This window comes from Musa acuminata, chromosome BXJ1-4 (assembly GCF_036884655.1).
Source record: "Musa acuminata AAA Group cultivar baxijiao chromosome BXJ1-4, Cavendish_Baxijiao_AAA, whole genome shotgun sequence".
Taxonomy (NCBI): Eukaryota; Viridiplantae; Streptophyta; class Magnoliopsida; order Zingiberales; family Musaceae; genus Musa; species Musa acuminata.
This window is the reverse complement of record NC_088330.1, coordinates 40,732,208-40,754,891: the sequence shown is the minus strand read 5'-3', so window position 1 is coordinate 40,754,891 and position 22,684 is coordinate 40,732,208. Positions and strand designations below refer to the sequence as shown.

The following is a 22,684-nucleotide window of genomic DNA, read 5'->3' as shown; positions in this document are numbered from 1 at the left end:
CAGAAATGATCAAAATTGAGAGTGCATGACTTACTTGTATACAAGTCCAAAAGTATTCAGAAGAAGAAAATTTATTCAAGCTGATGATATGATATTAATGAGATGAACTCTCATACAGCAGATATTGATGTTCAAATTTATCATCCTTGCTGGGAACAACAACGTTTTCTGATCCTAGAAACTTTCAGTACGGTAAACACATATACTTTGTCAAGCATGTTGTCTATAAAACGAAAATAGTAAAGGTTCCAATTCTTGTTAAGTATTAAGGTACCCCAGACTGCCCAGAAACCAACAACAAATCCTGGTGCCATGCTCGTGTAGAACCATATCATCTCATTCTTATCTCTATCGTTTGCATTACTTTGACCTCGTGTTGTCTCACTGACATTGCAACTTTGGTTCAGAGGAAGCCCACAAAGACCAGGATTGCCAATATAGATAGATGGATCATTGAAGGTTAAAAGTTGATTACCACGTGGAATTTCCCCTGACAAATTGTTATATGAGAGGTTCAAGTGAGCCAAATATGTCAAGGCAGCGAGGCTAGAAGGAATTGTGCCAGAAAAGTTGTTTCTTGACAAGTCAAGGGACTCCAACTGTTGTAATTTACTGATATTTTCAGTGATTTCTCCTGTGAAATGATTTCCAGATAAATTTAAGCTGAATAAGCCAAAAAGACCCGTGAGTTCTTCGGGTACTCCTCCAGATAAGTTATTGTCTGAGAGGTCCAAGATATTCATGATCAAAAGTGACATACCATAAGATCGAGTGTTTCCTTTAGTTGTTATAAACATCTGCTCCTGATATCTAATTTGATCTGTCGTCCAATTTGAAAAATTTTCAATTACTTTCATGCCAGTAAAATTTCCAAAGCTTCTTGGAATAGTTCCCGATAGCTCATTATCTGCAAGGTCGAGAAATTGGAGAGAACTCAATCTTGAAAGATTTGGAGGAATATCTCCGAACAACATATTTGATCGCAGATTGAGGAACCTCAAATGAGTTATATTTTCACCTATCCAAGTTGGAATTTCACCTTTCAAATTATTATTTTCAGCATCAAGAAGGTATAAATTCCCACAATCCTTCAAGGACAACGGCAGTTCTCCAGATAGACTGTTATTGCTCAAGTGCAACGACTGAAGCGATTCTATGGAACATATTGACTCAGGAATAACTCCAGATATGTTGTTGCTTGAAAAATCCATAACTCTAATTTGGATAGAATTACTCCAGCAATTGGGGAGCTCTCCTGATAACATATTTTTTGAAAGATCAAGAACCACTGAGAACGACAGATTGCATATAGAGAAGGGAATTTCACCACTTAAATTGTTTTCTGAAAATGATAAATATATGAGGTAAGTCATATTCATGAAGATGGTAGGTGAAATTATTCCCGAAAATGAATTGTTTGACAGATCTAATAAAGCCGATCTAGGAGAAAAATATGGAAGAGGACCATCAAAGTAGTTTGAACTTAAATCAAAATTCACAAGGTCGTTTAAATGTAATAAATTGGGTACGTGGCCACTGATCTGATTGCCGGAGACAAACACGTACATTGCTGTCGAAATTAAGCTCCAAAACCAGTTTGGCATAGCATCAAAAATACTAGCATTAGATATATCAATTTCTGAAATATTTATTTGAGACCGGAGCCATGAAGGGAACTTAGGACCCAGTTTGCAGGAGTTCATCCAAAGGGATTCTAGCCGGAAGGGAGGAAGCCAATTGCTCTCGACCTTCAGAGCCAAGGAGTTGGACGACAAATATAAGTGTTTCAATTCTGTGAGGTTTCCAAGATGCGCCTCAGATATTACACCCTCCAAATTGTTGTGCTCGAGGTCCAAAGAAACTAGCTGAGATAGCCACCAGACACTTTCTGGTATTGTATCGTTCAATTGATTTTGAGCAAGAAGGAGCTCTTGGAGTGATGCTAGTTGTCCAATTGATACAGGAATAGGCCCGGAAATCAGATTCTGCTCCAACTGGAGTGATTTAAGCTTCCTGAGTTGGAATAACCATTCAGGCAACTGCCCACTAATATTCGTTCTGGCTAAGCTTAGAACCTCTAGGCTCATCTTGACGCAACCAGAAAAAATTTCATCGAGTTCTAACAAATCTTTGTTGATATTGACGCCTGACAATATCAAATTCTGCAACTTGCACAGATTTTTGAAGGAAGTGGGTATTCCTCCTTGAAGATGATTGTTAGCTAAATGAGGGCTCCTGTAGATATCCAAGTTACCATAGGCTGGTGGAATATTATCCTGAAGGCTTTTCCAACTGATATCAAGGTACTCAAGGCCACTTATGTTGGATAACCAAGAGGGTATCCGAGTGTCAATGAGATTATTCGACAAATCAAGAACAGACAGTGATGTAAAGTTCACATGTGGAAGAGAGAGGGGAACACTTCCAATTTCACAGTCAGATAAGTATATCTCCACAATAGAAGAAGCATGTTCAGAGCTTCCAGCCAGTGAGTTCCATTTTGAAAATTAACGTTATTCAGGTTGAGATGCTTTAGAGAAGAAAGGTGAGAAATCCAGAGTGCATCACCAATTCTAAGTTGATGGATCGGAGCCACAAAAATGTCATCGGATAGGTCTAGGTACTGCAGATTGGAGAGATTTCCTAGCTGGTGAGGCAGGAGTCCACCCAATCCAGCCCTGGAGAGGTTAAGATATCGGAGTTGATGGAATGACCCCACGAATTTTGGAATATTAATGCCTCCAAAATCGTTCATGCTTAGGTCCAGGTACTTCAGGTGCTTCAGACCAAGTAAAGAATGCCTCAACTCACCTCCTAAGGGCCTTATGTTGTTTGGCGGATTGTGGAGGTCCAGCTTGACGACATGCCCAGTATGATTGCTGCACGTCACACCCTCCCATTTGCAGCAGTCTTCATTCACCCAAGAGGACAGCCTGTTGGTAGGATCTTCCAGGCCTCGTTTGAACTCAAGTAGAGCACTTCTTTCGGCAGGGATGCAGCCTGAGGTTAGAGCTCCGTCGCAGACGTTGGGTTTTATCAGTTGAATGCATACGAAGGCCAATAAGAAGAAGAGAACGTAGACATTGTCTGTAGCCATGGATTGGGGTTATGGTTGCTGGTGCATCACAATGCAGGTATCAACTGGTATATAATATGGAGTGACAAGCTCTCTCTCCTCCATTCATCTGTTAGTCCATTCTTCTGTGTGGATGAGACTTAAGTCACGGTCAAGCCAGTAAGTCCACAATCCATTTTCTAGGTTGACAACGATAGAACGTGTCCATGATGTTCTACTGAGCAAATCCATTGTAATGTCTAACATGAGTCCTAGAAACTAGAAAAACTAGCATAATGGCAGCTTAATTCATTAAGCTATTTAATTAGATTTTCATATTTCTGGCACCGGTAGTACATAGAAACTGGCAAGAAATTTGACAGAACAGGTCGAGGAAGCACTACCACAATGGCAGATGGTCCATATATATGATGTGATCATTCTACTACCAGTTCAACACTCGGTCCTACTTGCAGAAGCATGATGACCAGAATGAATGATAATATCACACTTCTAACTACTGAAAGAGAGATATGGTGGTCCAAATTGACAATCAAAATTGCTGTCATATATAAAATTGCTGTCATATATTAAGCTCACAATTGTCACGCTATCAATGTTACACAGACATTTCTGCATAAATTATCCAAAATTTCTTTGCATGCCCTCCTAATTCTTATACCCAAAACATAGTCTTCATACTTACCACCTACGCAACATTTAAGATTTAATTATTTGGTACAATTCATTTCTAAATTACGATATCTGTGAATAATTTATATTATATTCTCGTTGATGAATTATTTCTTGAACTCGTTCAAAATATAAAAACACATCTACGTAATATATATATATATATATATATATATATATATATATATACATATATATGTAAAATTCATAAATATTATAGTGAATCTAGATGATTTGACTCTCAATGTTAAATTCAAATTTACATCACTATTCTTTACACACACATATATCCTTCATGAAACTAATAATAATGATTAGTCTGAGTTAATTGGGCATATGCAAACGTGCGTGACATAAATATAATATTTAAGTGACATAAATTCAATTGTGACGAAAATTGTGTACATGATCATGCCGTCACAGTGGATCATCTCACACCAATACAATTATCCTAGATTACAGATAATAAAAATACGCAGCTTATCTTAAGGTTAATCATGAGAAATCTGTGGGTTGTGACAAGAGTGCATAGGGAGCTATCAAAGACATGTTTCAATCGATCAGTTGGATCTCTACTTCCAATAAATATTAAATGGGATAAGAGCGTAGACCAAGAAACCTTCAACTATTTGGTTATCTGTCAATATCATGTATTTGTTCCTCATTTCATATTGATGTCTATCCTCAAGTCAGTCAACCATGATGCCTGATCTTGATGGTCCCAAAGTTGGAATAGCTTTCATCTAAAGAAAGAACTCTTCAAGAACCCTAACAAGAGTTTTAAATGACTGGAGCATCTTCTTGAATGTGAAGGTTCTGAGAATTTCCTGGGAACTGCTAAATAGGAGAAATTAGTAGCTGTCAGACAACCATAATTAATACGAATAAGAGAAAGACGAGATTTGTGGCCACCAAAAAGACAGCTGTCAGTAGTTGCTGGGAAACTCTCCTGGAAATTGACATGATAATGCAACTAAGCAGAACAAGACGAAGGGACACTTTAACAGAGCCAAGTTGCTTCCTAATACTTTTCAATTGAAAGATCAAGGAAGACTGACGATTGCAAACAAAAGCAAGTTGCTCATCTACTAATGCGACGGCAAGGTTGCATCATCTCTGAATCGTAGGTTGTGATCAGAATCTGTTGCCACCATTCCTCTTTTCTCATGTCCATACACTCTAGAACTCTGTTAAACTCAATTTTCTGTTTTTTTTAATCATGAAGAACTTACTAACTTAACTCATGAAATGTAAAAAAACATGATAATCTCATGTTGATAAGTCAGATCATGCATATAGAGAAATTCAAACGAATGGTTAAAGTGTTTAAAGTAAAGTTAATAATAATATGTTCATTAAACTCCTATAAATTTATCTTAGTTTTATTTACTTATGATATGAGACTAATGGGATATTAAGAACTCTTGATTGTTTGACATTTTTGTTAAGATTCAACATATCTTAGAAATATTCGATAAAATTAAAATGATATAAAGAAAATATGACTCCTATGAAAGGATGATATGCATAAATCGATAAATGATATCAAAACCAACCTAAAATTGTGGCATAATAAAAGGGCTCGAGTAGGAAATAATTATAGGTAGATGGATTCAGAGGATTCATCGTGGTACAAAGCTACCATTGAGCAATGTTTCACATGCATCATATTAGAATTAGATATGAGCTACCTTGATACGGAAAGTTAAGTTATAAGTGAGGAACTTATAATATCCTGATTAATTTCATGCCGAAAGTTGACAAGACAAAGAAAGACTTATAAGGGTTTTATAGATGTACCATTATAATTTTAATTTAAATATTTTGATCAATAATTTAGAATTTTAGCTTTCAAAATTCCGGCACTTTACATATACACTAGCACTTTACAAAATGATAGCTTACAAAATTAATATACCTGATTCCAGATATACTAACACTGGATTTACATAAATATAAATAAGAGTGATGTATGACAAAAACACCTGTGCATAAGTTCAATAAGAGTCAAATTAATCGAATAAGGGTGGCCAAATCTTTTGCAGTAGAACTTGTGATATCAATTGTATCAGTCTTGACGTGTAATGGTTGGGAAGAACAAGACATGCAAATGCATTTGATAAAAGTAGGTACTATAAACTTGGGAAAATAGAGGATGAATGCCGAGAAAAAAAAGGGGAATCTTTTGAAATTCTGTTTTCAACCCCAAATGAGAAGGAAAGAAAAAGAAAACCATAAATGCCATCCATATCTTCGTGTAAGTTTTAGCCTCCTTTCATTTCTGCCAAACTGAACAACTAAAAAAAAGATGTCTATTTTGGAAAAACTAATTAAAAGTTGGAAGCTTTTGGCAATGTCCAAAATTAAATCACTTCATATGATACTGAGATCTTGATAGAAATGATTGAAATTGAGATTGCATGACTTACTTGTGTACAAGTATTCAGAAGAAGAAATTTTATTCAAGATAATGATATTATGTTCATGAGACGAACTCTCATATTAATGCTCAAATTTATTATTTTTGCTGGGAACAATAACGTCTTTTGATCCTAGTTAGATTTAGTATGGTGAACACGTAAACTTTGTCAAGCATGTTGTCTATAAATCTAAAATAGTAAATATTCCAATTCTTGTTAAGTATTAAGGTACCCCAGCCCAGAAACCAACAACAAATCCTGGTGCCATGCTCGTGTAGAACCATATCATCTCATTCTCATCTCTATCATCTGCATTACTTTGACCTTGTGTTGTCTCATTGTCTTTGCAACTTTGATTCAGAGGAAACCCACAAAGACCAGGATTGCCAATATAGATAGATGGATCATTGAATGTCAGAAGTTGATTACCAAGAGGAATTTCTCCTGACAAGTTGTTGTATGAGAGGTTCAAGTGAGCCAAAGAAGTCAGGGCAACGAGGCTCGAAGGAATTGTGCCAGAAAAGTTATTCCTCGACAAGTCAAGAGACTCCAACTGTTGTAATTTACTGATATTTTCAATGATTTCTTCTGTGAAATGGTTTCCAGATAAATTTAAGCTGAACAAAAGATTTGTTAGTTCCTCAGGTACTCCTCCAGATAGGTTATTATCTGATAGGTCAAAGATATTCATAAGCGAAAGTAACTTATCATAGTATAGAGTGTTTCCTTTAGTTGTTACTAGCATCCGTTCCTTATAACTACCTTCAATTGCATATGCGATCAAACTTGGAAACCTTCCAATAACTTTCATGGCAGTAAAATTTCCAAAGCTCCTTGGAATATTTCCTGACAGCTCATTATTGGCTAGGTCGAGCATTTGAAGAGCACTTAATCTTGAAAGATTTGGAGGAATATCTCCGGCCAACATATTTGATCGCAGTTTGAGGAACTCTAGATGAGTTAAACTTTCACCTATTCAGGTTGGAATTTCACCTTTCAAATCATTGTGTCCGGCATCAAGGAGTAATTCCTTGCAATCTTTCAAGGACAAAGGCAACTCTCCAGATAGACTATTATTGCTCAAATGCAACGACCGAAGCGTTGATATGGAACATATTGACTCAGGAATAACTCCAGATATATTGTTGCTTGAAAAATCCATAACGTCAATTCTAGAAGAATTATTCCAGCAATTGGGGAGCTCTCCGGACAACATATTTTTTGAAAGATCAAGAGCCTCCAAGGTCCATAATTGGCATACAGAGAAGGGAATTTCATCGCTTAAATTGTTTTCGGAAAGCGATAAATATAGGAGGTTAGGCATATTCATGATGATGGTAAGTGAAATTGTTCCTGAAAATGAATTGTTTGACAGATCTAATAATTCCAATCTAGGAGGAAAATATGGAAGGGGACCCTCGAAGTAGTTTGAACTTAAATCCAACCAGCTGAGGTTGTTTAAATGCAATATATTGGGTACGTGGCCACTGATCTGATTGCCGGAGATAATCACATACTCTGCTGTGGAAATTAAGCCCCAAAACCAATTTGGCATAGCATCAATAATACCAGCATTAGGCATATCAATTTCTGAAATATTTATTTGCGATTGGAGCCATGTAGGGAACTCAGGACCCAGTTTGCAAGAGCCTATCCGAAGGGATTCAAGCTGGAAAGGAGGAAGCCAATCAGTCTTGACCTTCAGAGTCAAGGAGTTGGACCACAAATATAAGTGTTTCAATTTTGTGAGGTTTGCAAAATGTGCCTCAGACATGACACCCTCCAAAATGTTAAGCTCAAGTTCCAACGAAACTAGCTGAGATAGCCACCCCATACTTTCTGGTATAGTTTCATTCAACTGATTTTGTTCAAGAGAGAGCTCCTGGAGTGATGCTAGTTGTCCAAGTGATACAGGAATGGGACCAGAAATCAGATTCTGCGATAACTGGAGTGATTTAAGCTTCCTGAGTTGGAATAACCATTCAGGCAGCTGCCCACTAATATTCGTTCCGGATAAGTCCAGAATCACTAGGCTCATCTTGATGCAACCAGAAAAAATTTCATCAAGTTCTAACAAATCTTGGTTGATATTGATGCCTGGCAATATTAAATTCTGTAGCTTGCACAAATTTTTGAAGGAAGTGGGTATTCCTCCTTGAAGAGAATTGTAAGCTAAATTAAGTTCCTTGAGGGAAGCCAAGTTACCAAAGGTCGGTGGAATATTACCCTGAAGGAAATTCCCATTGAGATCAAGGTGCTCAAGGCCACTTATGTTGGATAACCAAGAGGGCATCGTAGAGTTAATGAAATTTTCTGACAAATCAAGAACAGACAGTGATGTAAAGTTCACATGTGGAAGAGAGAGGGGAACACGTCCGATTGCACATTCAGATAAGTATATCTCCACGATAGAAGGAAGCATGTTCAGAGCTTCCATCCAGTGAGTACCATTTTGAAAGTTGACACTGTTCAGGTTGAGATGCTTTAGGGAAGAAAGGTGAGAAATCCAGAGTGCATCGCCGATGCTAAATTCATTGAACTTAACCACAGAAAAAGAATTGGGAACCAAATCATTGGACAAGTCTAGATACTGCAGATTGGAGAGATTTCCCAGCTGGTGAGGCAGGACTCCACCCAATCCAGCTCTGGAGAGGTTGAGATATTGGAGCTGATGGAATGACCCCATGAATTCTGGAATATTAATGCCTCCAAAATCGTTGGTGCTTAGGTCCAGGTACTTTAGGTGCTTCAGACCAAGTAAAGAAGGCCTCAACTCACCTCCTAAGATCCAGTTGTTGTGTGGCTCGTCACCAAAATCAGAGAAAGGATACGGATTCTGGAGATCCAGCTTGACAACATGCCCAGTATGATTGCTGCAAGTCACACCCTCCCATTTGCAGCAGTCTTCACCCACCCAAGAGGACAGCCTGTTGGTAGGATCTTTCAGGCCTCGTTTGAACTCAAGTAGAGCACTTCTTTCGGCAGAGATGCAGCCTGAGGTTAGAGCTCCGTCGCAGATGTTGGGTGTTATCAGTTGAATCCATATGAAGGCCGATAAGAAGAAGGGAATATAGACATTGTCCGTAGCCATGGAATGGGGTTGCGGTTGCCGGTGCATCATAATGCAGGAATCGACTTGTTTATAATACGGAGTGACATGATCTCTCTCCTCCAGTCATCTGTCAGTCCATTCTTCTGTGTGGATGAGCAATAAGTCAAGGTCAAGCCTGTAAGTCAACAATCCATTTTCTAGGTCGACAATGATAGAAGGTGTCCAAGATGTTCTACTGAGCAAATCCATTCTCATATACTTGTAATGTCTAAAATGAGTCCTAGAAACAAGAAAAACAACCATAATGGCAGCTTAATTCGTTAAGCTATTTAATTAGATTTTCATATTTCTGGCACCGGTAGTGCATAGAACTGGCAAGAAATTTCACAGAACAGATCGATTTGTCTTTTTTCATACACCTGAAAATAATTATTACCATGACCACGATTCCATCAATTGTGAGGAAAATTGTATACATGATCACAGTGGATCATCTCACACCAACACAATTATCTTATATTACACATAATAAAAATACGCAGCTTATCTTAAGATTAATCATGAGAAATCTGCGGTCGACAGCTTGCAATACACAAAATCTTATCATGGCCTGTTTGGATCATCCTCCATTAGTCTGAAACTATCCAACTGACGGATTCAAAGAGTAGACCAAGAAACCTTCAACTATTAGGCTATCTGTCAATATCATGCACTTGTTCTTCATTTCATATTGTTGTCTATCCTCAAGTCAGTCAACTATGACGGTTGATTTTGACGAGTCCCAAAGTTGGAATAGCTTTCATCTGAAGACTCCAGCGTCTTCTTGAATGTGAAGGTTCTGAGAATTTCCTGAGAACTGCTAAATAGGAGAAATTTGTAGCTATTAGACAACCATTATTAAAATGAATAAGAGAAAGACAAGATTTGTGGGCACCAAAAAGACAGCGATCAGCAGTCGCTGGGAAACTCTCGTGGAAATTGACATGATAATGCAACTGAGCAGAACAATAGGAAGGAAGACCTTAAATTCCAGCTAACAGAGCCAAGTTGCTTCCTTATACTTTTCAATAGAAAGACCAAGGAAGACTGACGATTGCAAACAAAAGCTATTTGCTCATCTACTATGGCAACAGCAAGGTTGCATCATCTCTGAATCTTAGGTTGTGATCAGAATCTGTTGCCACCATTCCTCTTTTCTCGAGTCCCTGCATTCTAAAACGCTATCAAACTCAATTTTCTGTTTCCTTTTATCTTCAAAGAACTTGCTAACTAAAACAAAGAAAAACATGATCATCTAAGACTTAAGCGCGGGAGCTTGTAATATCCCTATTAATCTCACATCGGAATTAGACAAGACTAAGATAGACTTACAGGAGTTAATGGATGTACTAATAAAATTTTTATTTAAATATTTTGATCAATAATTTAAATTTAATAAAGTTGATAGACCAGTTAACCATTCGTACCAACATCGTGAAACTCTAAACACTCCCTTGTATGATAAAGATTCAAGGAGAGGCTGAGTCAACCCTGTTAGCTTCGAAAACTCCATCTTAATGGCAAAGCAGTTCTAACCACACCTTCACAGTGTGTGATTGCTCAGCTACCATCTCCTCACAAGTCCAGAATTCTGTCGGCTGTCATACAACAGTTCTAACAAAAACCCCTAAATCTCTTTTCTCAGTTATCTTGTATCTTTTCCTTTTTCAGAAGCTTCTCACAAACGTTCCTCAATGGAGCTTCACTCGGGTGTCATACCACTGTGGCTTCCAATTTGGTTCAACTGTGGCAGGAACTGCAAACAGTCTACGGCCTTGATGCTGAGCTAAAAAAGCTGCAGAGCTCCGTCGCCATGATTCAAGCTGTACTGAATGATGCACAGGAGAGGCAACAGATTAGGAACGCGGTGAAGCATTTGCAGAATGAGCTCAGCCAGGCTGCATATGATGCAAATGATATCTTGGACGAGGTGGCAACCGAACGCCAACGCTGTCAGCTGATCAAATATGCATCGGTGCGCAATTTCTTGGCCCCCATAAACCCTAAGCGCGAACTGTTCAATCGAGAAATATGGCTCAGGGTAAAAGACATAGAACACAGACTAGATTCCATTGCAAGGAGATGCCCCTTATCTGAATTGACTCAGCGCAGTGCACCCCTGAGACAGCAGAGTTATCAGACCACCTCGCTAACTCCTTCCCTGGTTCTCGGTAGTGAGAGTGATATGCGAAAGATAAAAAAATATGTTGCTGCCATTGGCTGAGGTGACTGACCGTAGCATCACAGTGATTCCTTTCTTCGGGATGCCTGGTATCGGGAAGACGACTCTCTCTTTCTCAACTAGTCTGCAATGATGAGTCTGTGAAGAACCATTTTTAGCTTAGACTATGGGCTTATGTGTCTCAGGATTTTGATACAACGAGCATTACGAAGACCATCATCATTGAATCCATCGATGGTTTTCGGTGTGACTTTGTCAGCCTTGACAATCTTCAGAAAGAACTTGGAAAGAAGCTGAGTGGGAGAAGATACCTGCTTGTTCTGGATGATGTTTGGCATGTGAGCCCACAGGACTGGGAGAGGATAAAAAACTTCTTGTACTCCGATGCTCAACGAAGTAAAATAATAGTGACAACCAGAATAGAAGAAGATGCTAACTTCATGGCAACCTCACCCCCTTACCGTTTGGAGGGACTATCAAATGATGAATGCTGGTGTTTGGTTTGTCAATATGCATTGGCCCGAGATCGGAATACAATGGTTGATGTTGATCCCTACAAGATGTATGTCGTTAACAAATGCACAGGCTTGCCCATGGCAGCTATAGCTTTGGGGTGTAGACTGTCCAGAGAAACTGACAGAAGCAAATGGAGTGCTATTTTACAGAGTGAGGCATGGGAATTCACCGGTGTGGATGGATGCATTTCGGATGCTGTCAGCTTAAGCTACCAAATACTTGTCACAATATCTTAAGCCATGCTATACAAAAATATTATACACCTACGCTATATATATATATACATATATCGTAGCATTGTTAATATTCCTCTAAATTTGATTTCTTTTTCATATACCTTTTTACATATAAAGTTTTAATTTGAAAAAGAGTTGACCAAATCTGGATTTCTAGATAAAACTTTCGTATAAGATCTTAATTTTAAGGTCAAATCATATGTCTCTCTCGTAATTCTATATTATTTTTATGAATTAACGCAAATGATATGCTCTTGTGCAACAAAACGTCGATCCTATAAAATTTGTTTATTAATGTTGATAATGGTACCTTGTAAATATAGTTGTAGAATTCAAGAACGAACATGGAGGTTCGAGGGTAATTGACATTTCAAAGCTCGTGAAGGCCTTTATTGCATCCACCTCGTACAGTAGCCGAAAATAAGAAGTTAATTAGGTCAATTTAATGTAACGATTATATAGATACAATTACAATTATAATTGAAGGGCATCCATCCTGATCTAAATATGAATGGTGTATTGATAAAGTAAGAGTAACATATACGTCTAAATTAATAACAGATTGAAATTCTAAAGTTTAAATTTCTATTTTTAATTGTGTAAGAAACTCTCAAATTTATACAAATTTTGCTTATGATAACAACTTAATATCTTACAACCCATGCTTTATTTTTACCAACATCTTTTATTTAGCCAAGATGGACAAAATAATTAATTTTCAACATATTTCATGAATATATAAATTATAATTTTCATTCCCTTGTCTCCAGAATCCTTAATTCCATATTTGAAATCTCCCGTGATCGGATATATAATTAGACTAACCTTTCTGTGATAAACATATTATCTTTTAAGCAATTGACACTTTAGTCATGGTCATATGTACTACAGCAGTGTGCAAGCAAGATCAGAGGCTGGCCTCAAAAGCTTCTTGATATCCTTCTGCAAAGTTATTTAAGATCAATCGTTAGATGATGGTATATTGTAGGCACCGTCGAGTATATCAAATACGATTTGACAAAGGGTAAGAGGGATGAGGCAAGGGAGCTTTGGGTTTACCTCAAATACTAAGGGATATGGTTGGGGCATAGCGACCTACAACACAACCATCCTTGTCCATCATGAACTTAGTGAAGTTTCACTTGATGCCATCCCCCAAAATGTCGCCACCTTTGCTTGACTTCAAGAACTTATATATGGGTGCAGTATTTTGATCATTCACATCGACCTATAGAAGAAAATTAATTGCAACTAGAAAGTCAAGCGACTGAGTAGGTTTCTCTCAAACATAATGATCTGATAAAAAAAATAAAAATCAATTTATATTGGGGTAAACACAGGTCAAGAATGGTTTAGCTGTGAGATTTGCCTACAGAAGATTATCGAAGGGATAAACCCAGAAATTGAGAAAATAAAAAAAGCAATAATTTACCTTGTCAAATATCGGATATTCAGCTTTGAATCGAGTGCAAGCAAACTCAACAATCTCCTCATTGGTTCATGCCCAGCAAATTGGTTGCATGGAAAAGCCAGAATTCCAAAATCTGTGCCATTTAAACAATCATCGTAGAAGAAATATGAGAACAAAAAATTTCATGACTGCATAAATTTGGCTCTCCTTTCTAGATAAAATTACTTCATGATGGATAGTGAGAACAGGAAGATTTATGCCCCTCAATTCTATTTCATATGCTTCTCGTGGACAATTATGGGTGTCAAAAGCTGCAATTTTGAATTGCAGAATTTATCTGAATCATCTTAATAATAAGCAAAAGCCTGTTTTAGAAGATAAAGTTCACTTTAATTATCTTCACTCTATTTGAGTTTTATGATCCAAGATTTAGAAAATAGTCGACGAAAAAAGGATAAGGAAAGAGAATTTAACAAGTGTAAGAACATGCAGCTCGGCCAAAGAAACAATATATCTGTTCCTTAATGTTACACAAAACCTAGTAACGCAAAAACCTGTTGGCGTATCATAGAGACTTGTGCTAATCCCAGGTTTCCAAAGTCTCAAATGAAATCAGGAGTATTAAAGTTTCTAAAGAACAACAAACACACATGATTTTATTAATAAACAAAGACCAATTTGATTTCCATTTGGCGTCCAACGCCACCCTTAAAATGTTCTCTTAATGCTAAGATGCTGTGTGATAATAGCAATCCCTTCAAGCAATGTGAATAATGGTGCAAATAAATATTCTGCAACAATTACATAAACTAAAATATGATAGCCAAAGATAAACACATCCTTGCAAAAATTGTTACTTCACCATGAAACTGTCTTTTCACCACCAACCAAGGATTAACTTGTTCACTGAAAAATGTCAATTAAATCCTTCTTTCTTGCTCACACTGCTGCTCCATCCCTTCTCATAAAAAAAAGGCTACAGCCAATGAGCCATAATTTGTGCACTATTAATTAGTTTGTCATGGTCTTTCAATTGACACCATAGTCCAAGTCACATAATAATTGAGACAAATCCTGCTCTTAAAAAAAATTGAAATACAACATATAAGACTCCTGAAGCCTCTAGTAATAAAGAAGTATTGGGAAAATATTGGCCAAATAGGTCTCAGCTTATCTTATAACTAGGGAATCAGCATAAAGAATCATATTCTTTTTATGATTGGTTAATGTATGAACATATGCCAAAAAAGAAAAAAGTTCTAAGGCTAGCTATTGTAGAAGTCTCTTCCCAGTTATTGTGATGGAGAAAGTGCCAATTCAAAAGGAATGGATTCAAAATGATGACACAACATGGATCGGGATTATAAATTCCTCCTATTTTCATCTATTGAATAGTGTTGAAGTACTCTTGGAAAGTTTGTTGAGAAACATTTCTTTAACAAGATCTGATTATAAGGTATTAATTGGTAAGAACAGGCAGTTGTCCTGATTACAAAAACCAAAATAAGCCAATTAAGGTCAGAATTGCATACCTTTGTCCTTGTACGTCTCATATAGCTGAGTTAGTTCCTTGTAGTTTGAGTTAGTCAGCCCACTAACACAGGTAAGAGATTTAGATAAGAACAATGACAGAGACATTATCAATATATTTTAAATTTTAAGAAAGTGAACAATGTTGAGAAATTGTAACAATCTCAGACAATCATAACCTTCTAACATATGTTAATCTGTAACTCGAAGAACAGAAGCAAACTTAATAGAGCTGCAGTACCATTGAGATGCAACATTGACAATCAGCAAGACCTTCCCTTTGTAAATGCTAAGATCCACATCATTTCCCCTGGCATCCTGCATCGGAAGCCATACAACACATGATGATCATCATCATCAATCATCACCACCCACATTCGCAGAGAAAAAGTTTTCTTCCCCCACAAACAACAAAAACTCCTAACACTCGAGGCATCAGCACCATCAGCAGATACAATATGATGATAGTTGTCCAATCTGGGGGCTAATTGATCTGTCCATCTCATTTGACTTGACAGAAAACAAAGGATTAAGTCGAGAACGATGAAGGAAAATACACTTCATTAGCTTCAAGAATTCGTTCCGAACAAGAAACCAATGACCATAAAAAACTACATCAAGTTGCATATAATCACAAAAGATTAAACATGTTCCAAAAAATCGACCACGACGGTAAACTCGATCCATCCCTAGAACCAAGAACAATAAAAAAGAAAGACCTAATCACAAGAAATTCAAAACTACAGGGCAGTGGATCTTCAAAAATAAACCTCCTTGACGACTCCGGATGACAAATTAAAACAAAACCAACGATAAAAACAACCAATCCCTTGTCAAAATCCCATCTTTCGAGCAATCCTCCAAATCGAACAGCCGACTCAGTCTAAAAAATCGATCTTCGAAAGGAGCCACCATCAGCACACTAAAAAGACAAGGAAACGGAGCACACGATGACGATAGAAAACATAAACCCCGTGGGCCACCAACCTTGACGGTGAAGTCATGGATGGATCCGGCGGGCTTGGAGGAAGACATATCAGGCGCGAATCAAGAGATCTAGAAAAGGCGGAGAAGCGACGCGGAAGAGAAAACGAGCAGCAGCGGCAGAAAAGGGACAGAATATGCAGAGGGCACGGCCTTGGTAATCGAGTGCTGCGTATGATTGACGCTTTTTCTATTGGGGTTTTTATTTATTGGGTAATGCAAACAGCAAAAAGAGGGGCCCCATTTGAACTTGGCCTTTGATTGTCGCTGATCGTTCACAAAACAACACCAAAATGAAAGAAAAGACAACTGTTGACACTCAAAACCATATTAAGAGTCTTCTTGTGCCATACCTTTTCAACAATAGCAACAACAACAACAAAGCATATGACATCTCACATGAATTTTGAAGGTGGCCATAAATGGATCATTCTTGAGTGCACATATCATCCTTGTCACATTGACATGCATGTGAAAGCCTCTTCGGCCCAATTCCATCAGCTGCAGCAGCATGTCCCCCATTAATGGGAGACTCATCAACTGAAAAGATCTGAGCATGAGATCCAAGAAGATCATGCAGCTGCACATCTGGTGGACTTGAGCTTATGATGCATCCAATTTGTATTTGATTGATGAAGACAAGAATCTCAAACAAGAGGAGCATTACATGAGTAGATCATAAACAAGAGTAATGTATGATATAAAACACCTATGCATAAGTTCATTAAGAGTCAAATTAATCGAATAAGATGGCCAAATCTTTTACAGCAGAGCTTGTGATTGCGATAGTGTCAGTCTTGGCGCGTAATAGTTGGGAAGAACAAGACATGCAAATGCATTTGATGAAAGTAGATACCATAAACTTGGGAAAATAGAGGATGAAAGTAGATACTGTATAAACTGAGGAAAAAAAGGGATCTTTTTAACTTCTGATTTGGACATCAAAAGAAAAAGGAAAGAAAATAAAACCATAAATTCTATCTATATCTTCGTAAAAGTTTTAACCTCCTTTCATTTCTGCCAAACTGAACAACTAAAAAAGGGGTGTCTATTTTGGAAAAACTAATTAAAAGGTGCAAGCTTTCTGGCAATTCCCAGAATTATAACACTTCATATGGTACTGAGATCTTGACAGAAATGATCAAAATTGAGAGTGCATGACTTACTTGTATACAAGTCCAGAAGTATTAAATTTTATTCAAGCTGATGATATGATATTAATGAGATGAACTCTCATACAGCAGATATTGATGTTCAAATTTATCATCCTTGTTGGGAACAACAACGTTTTCTGATCCTAGAAACTTTCAGTACGGTAAGCACATATACTTTGTCAAGCATGTTGTCTATAAATCGGAAGTAGTAAAGGTTCCAATTCTTGTTAAGTATTAAGGTACCCCAGACTGCCCAGAAACCAACAACAAATCCTGGTGCCATGCTCGTGTAGAACCATATCATCTCATTCTCATCTCCATCATCTGCATTATTTTGACCTTGTGTTGTCTCACTGTCTTTGCAACTTTGATTCAGAGGAAACCCACAAAGACCAGGATTGCCAATATAGATAGATGGATCAGTGAAGGTCAGAAGTTGATTACCAAGAGGAATTTCCCCTGATAAGTTGTTGTATGAGAGGTTCAAGTGAGCCAAATAAGTCAGGGCAGCGAGGCCAGAAGGAATTGTGCCAGAAAAGTTGTTCCTTGACAAGTCAAGGGACTCCAACTGTTGTAATTTACTGATATTTTCAATGATTTCTCCTGTGAAATGATTTCCAGATAAATTTAAACTGAATAAGCCAGAAAGACTTGTGAGTTCTTCGAGTATTTCTCCAAATAAGTTATTATCCGAGAGGTCCAAAATATTCATAAGCGAAAGTGACTTCTCATAGTCTTGAGTTCGTCCTTTAGTTGTTACTAGCATCTGATCCTCGAAACTTGTTGCATCTGTCATCCTACTTGAAAATTTTCCAATAACTTTCATGGCAGTAAAATTTCCAAAGCTCCTTGGAATACTTCCCGACAGCTTATTATCTGCAAGGTCGATAAATTGGAGAGCACTTAATTTTGAAAGATTTGGAGGAATATCTCCGTCCAACATATTTGATCGTAGATTGAGGAACCTCAGACTAGTTAAACTTTCACCAATTCAAGTTGGAATTTCACCTTTCAAATCATTATGTCCAGCATCAAGAAGGACTAATTTCGTACAACATTTCAATGACAAAGGCAACTCTCCAGATAAACTATTACTGCTCAAGTGCAATGACAGAAGCGATTCTATGGAACATATTGTCTCCGGAATAACTCCAGATATGTTGTTGCTTGAAAAATCCATATCTTTGATACTGGAAAAATTATTCCAACAATTGGGGATCTCTCCTGACAACATATTTTTTGAAAGATCAAGAACCCATAAGGCCTGCAGTTGGCATACAGAGAAGGGAATTTGGCCACTTAAATTATTTTTTGAAAGCGATAAATATATGAGGTAAGGCATATTCATGATGATGTCAAGTGAAATTGTTCCCGAGAATGAATTATTTGAAAAATCTAAATAATACATTCTAGGAGGAAAATACGGAAGAGGACCCTCGAAGTAGTTTGAACTTAAATCCAACTCGATGAGGTTGTTTAAATGCAATAAATTTGGTACGTGGCCACTGATCTGATTGCCGGAGATACTCACGGATCCTGCTGTGGAAATTAAGCTCCAAAACCAGTTTGGCATAGCATCAATAATACTAGCATTAGACATATCAATTTCGAAAATATTTATTTGCGACTGGAGCCATGCAGGGAACTCAGGACCCAGTTTGCAAGAGCCCATCAAAAGGAATTCAAGCCGGAAGGGAGGAATCCAATTGCTCTTGACCTTCAGAGCCAAGGAGTTGGACGACAAAATTAAGTATTTCAATTCTGTGAGGTTTCCAAGATGCGCCTCAGACATTACACCCTCCAAATTGTTGTGCCCAAGGTCCAAAACGACTAGCTGAGATAGCCACCAGACACTTTCTGGTATAGTTTCGTTCAACTGATTTACCCCAAGATAGAGCTCTTGGAGTGATGCTAGTTGTCCAATTGATACAGGAATAGGACCAGAAATCAGATTCTGCTCCAACTGGAGTGATTTAAGCTTCCTGAGTTGGAATAACCATTCAGGCAGCTGCCCACGAATATTCGTTTCGGATAAGTCCAGGCTCTCTAAGCTCATCTTGATGCAACCAGAGAAAATTTCATCGAGTTCTAACAAATCTTTGCTGATATTGATGGCTCTCAATATTAAATTCTGCAGCCTGCACAGATTTTTGAAGGAAGTGGGTATTCCTCCTTGAAGAGAATTGTTAGCTAAATTAAGTTCCTCGAGGGAAGCCAAGTTACCAAAGGTCGGTGGAATATTACCCTGAAGGTTGTTGTAACCGAGATCAAGGTGCTCAAGGCCACTTATGTTGGATAACCAAGAGGGCATCGTAGAGTTAATGAAATTTTCTGACAAATCAAGAACAGACAGTGATGTAAAGTTCACATGTGGAAGAGAGAGGGGAACACGTCCAATTGCACATTCAGATAAGTATATCTCCACGATAGAAGGAAGCATGTTCAGAGCTTCCATCCAGTGAGTACCATTTTGAAAGTTGACACTGTTCAGGTTGAGATGCTTTAGAGAAGAAAGGTGAGAAATCCAGAGTGCATCACCAATTCTAAATTCATGGACCGGAGCCACAAAAATGTCATTGTTTAAGTCTAGATACTGCAGATTGGAGAGATTTCCCAGCTGGTGAGGTAGGAGTCCACCCAATCCAGCACTGGAGAGGATAAGATATTGGAGATTATGGAATGACCCCATGAATTCTGGAATACTAATGCCTCCAAAATTGTTCATGCTTAGGTCCAGGTACTTTAGGTGCTTCAGACCAAGTAAAGAAGGCCTCAACTCACCTCCTAAGGTCCAGTTGTTGTATGCCTCGCCACCAACATAAGATAAAGGATGCGGATTGTGGAGGTCCAGCTTGACGACATGCCCAGTATGATTGCTGCAAGTCACACCCTCCCATTTGCAGCAGTCTTCACCCACCCAAGAGGACAGCCTGTTGGTAGGATCTTTCAGGCCTCGTTTGAACTCAAGTAGAGCACTTCTTTCGGCAGGGATGCAGCCTGAGGTTAGAGCTCCGTCGCAGACGTTGGGTTTTATCAGTTGAATGCATAGGAAGGCCAATAAGTAGAAGAGAACGAAGACACTGTCTGTAGCCATGGGTTGGGGTTCTGGTTGCTGGTGCATCACAATGCAGGTATCTACTTGTAGATAATATGGAGTGAGAAGATCCCTCTCCTCCATTCATCTGTTAGTCCATTCTTTTGTGTGGATGAGCATTAAGTCCAGGCCAAGCGCGTAAGTCAACAATCCATTTTCTAGGTTGACAATGATAGAAGGTGTTCATGATGTTCTACTGAGCAAATCCATTGTCATACACTTGTAATGTCTAAAATGAGTCCAAGAAACTAGAAAAACAACCATAATGGCAGCTTAATTCGTCAAGGTATTTAATTAGATTTTCATATTTCTGGCACCGGTAGTGCATAGAACTGGCAAGAAATTTCACAGAACAGATCGATTTGTCTTTTTTCATACACCTGAAAATAATTATTACCATGACCACGATTCCATCAATTGTGAGGAAAATTGTATACATGATCACAGTGGATCATCTCACACCAACACAATTATCTTAGATTACATATAATAAAAATACGCAGCTTATCTTAAGATTAATCATGAGAAATCTGCGGTAGACAGCTTGCAATACACAAAATCTTACCATGCCCTGTTTGGATCATCCTCCATTAGTCTGAAACTATTCAACTGACGGATTCAAAGAGTAGACCAAGAAATCTTCAACTATTAGGCTGTCTGCCAATATCATGCACTTGTTCTTCATTTCATATTGTTGTCTATCCCCAAGTCAGTCAACTATGACTTCTGATTTTGACGAGTCCCAAAGTTGGAATAGCTTTCATCTAAAGACTCCAGCATCTTCTTGAATGTGAAGGTTTTGAGAATTTCCTGAGAACTGCTAAATAGGAGAAATTTGTAGCTATCAGACAACCATTATTAACACGAATAAAAGAAAGACAAGATTTGTGGTCACCAAAAAGACAGCGATCAGCAGTCGCTGGGAAACTCTCCTGGAAATTGACATGATAATGCAACTGAACAAGAGGAAGGAAGACCTTAAATCCCAGCTAACAGAGCCAAGTTGTTTCCTTGTACTTTTCAATAGAAAGACCAAGGAAGACTGACCATTGCGAACAAAAGCAAGTGTCTCATCTACTATTGCAACAGCAAGGTTGCATCATCTTTGAATCTTAGGTTGTGATCAGAATCTGTTGCTACTGTTCCTCTCGTCAATTTTTTTTTTCTTTATCTTCGAGAACTTGCTAACTTTACTCATGAAAAACAAAGAAAACAATGATCATCTCATGTTAAAAAAGTAAATCTTGCATAAAGGGATTAACTATGCATCACTCTATCATTGTGTGAGACTAGATTAATCATGTATCTCCGTCGATACTCTTAACAAACTAATAAGCTATTAAAACTCAAACCATTGATTAAAGTGTTTAAGTTCGAATTAATAATAGCAAGTCAATCATATCTTTATAAGTCAATCTTAATCATATCCGTAAGATAAATCAGGATATTACCAACTCTTTCACTTAATATCTTCGTCAAAACCCAATATAACTCAGAAACATCTAATAAAATTAGAACGATACAGAAAAAATTAATATGAGCCGTTGACATGTATAAATAAGAAATAGTATTAGATACGACCTAGTATTTATGAATTATTAACAATTAAACCATATTTATAGTCTTCTTATATCAAACCTTCTCATCTATAACAATAATAATAACAAATCATAGAACAACACACGGAAAGAAAATTATGAAACTAATTAGTTGACCACTTATGTTTTTTAGTTTTTTTAAAAAAATCTTTTGATTCTCTATAAGGCCAATGAGTATATTTCCTATCGATTTCACCGATAAGTTCTATTTCCATAAATAATAAATCTATACCTTCTACTCAAATCCACAAAGGCTACTCAAATCTTGCTCCTTGAAATTATTTTTAAATTTATTGTGTACAAGACTTTCTAATTTATACAAATTTTGTTGATAATACCAACTCTATGGTCAAAATAATTAGTTTTCAATATATTTCAAAAAAGATAAATAATAATATTCATTCTCTTATCTTTAAACGTCTCCTTTTGGCACTTAAAATTTATTGCGATCAGATTTCTAGTTGTAGAATTCAAGAACAAACATGAGAGTAATTGATGTTTCGAAGCTTGTGAATGTCTTTTGTTACGTGCTCCTCGAATCATGACCCAAAATAAAATGTTAATCGGAGCTAGGTCGTAAGGAATAGATAGATCTAATTACAATTACAATTATAATTGAAGGGCATCGATCCTGATCTAAATATGAATGGTCCTTTGATAAATTGGGAATAACATATATGTGAAATATAACAATACGGATTGTAATTCTAAAGTTTAAAT

The 22,684-nt window shown here is 37.4% G+C and overlaps 4 protein-coding genes and 1 pseudogene across 6 annotated transcripts; all 5 read right to left on the bottom strand.

The window, feature by feature from the left end:
* Positions 1-53: 53 nt before the first annotated feature.
* On the bottom strand, positions 54-3,131 carry LOC135669683 (receptor-like protein EIX2). Of its 3 annotated transcripts, XM_065178618.1 has the most exons (3): positions 2,812-3,131; positions 1,040-1,342; positions 54-907 (listed from the first exon to the last, which is right to left on the bottom strand). In XM_065178618.1, the coding sequence occupies exons 1-3, from the start codon at positions 3,095-3,097 to the stop codon at positions 141-143; spliced, it is 1,356 nt and encodes a 451-aa protein (XP_065034690.1). In that variant the 5' UTR covers positions 3,098-3,131; the 3' UTR covers positions 54-140. The 3 variants fall into 3 exon arrangements, with proteins under 3 accessions (XP_065034690.1, XP_065034687.1, XP_065034688.1); XM_065178615.1 differs by having other exon boundaries at positions 54-1,342; XM_065178616.1 differs by having other exon boundaries at positions 54-1,255.
* Positions 3,132-6,391: 3,260 nt separating this feature from the next.
* On the bottom strand, positions 6,392-9,259 carry LOC135672214 (receptor-like protein EIX1). Its single transcript, XM_065180670.1, has 3 exons — positions 7,162-9,259; positions 6,931-7,119; positions 6,392-6,837 (listed from the first exon to the last, which is right to left on the bottom strand). Exons 1-3 carry the CDS (start codon positions 9,257-9,259, stop codon positions 6,392-6,394), a joined length of 2,733 nt encoding a protein of 910 aa, XP_065036742.1.
* A 3,671-nt stretch (positions 9,260-12,930) lies between these two features.
* LOC135669667 (probable phospholipid hydroperoxide glutathione peroxidase) lies at positions 12,931-16,478 on the bottom strand (annotated as a pseudogene).
* LOC135669651 (receptor-like protein EIX2) lies at positions 15,222-18,215 on the bottom strand. Its single transcript, XM_065178614.1, has 2 exons — positions 16,472-18,215; positions 15,222-15,644 (listed from the first exon to the last, which is right to left on the bottom strand). The coding sequence occupies exon 1, from the start codon at positions 18,213-18,215 to the stop codon at positions 17,382-17,384; it is 834 nt and encodes a 277-aa protein (XP_065034686.1). The 3' UTR covers positions 15,222-15,644; positions 16,472-17,381.
* Positions 18,216-18,263: 48 nt separating this feature from the next.
* Positions 18,264-20,366, bottom strand: LOC135672213 (receptor-like protein EIX1). The gene has a single exon (XM_065180669.1). It carries the CDS (start codon positions 20,364-20,366, stop codon positions 18,264-18,266), a length of 2,103 nt encoding a protein of 700 aa, XP_065036741.1.
* Between the last annotated feature and the right edge of the window lie 2,318 nt (positions 20,367-22,684).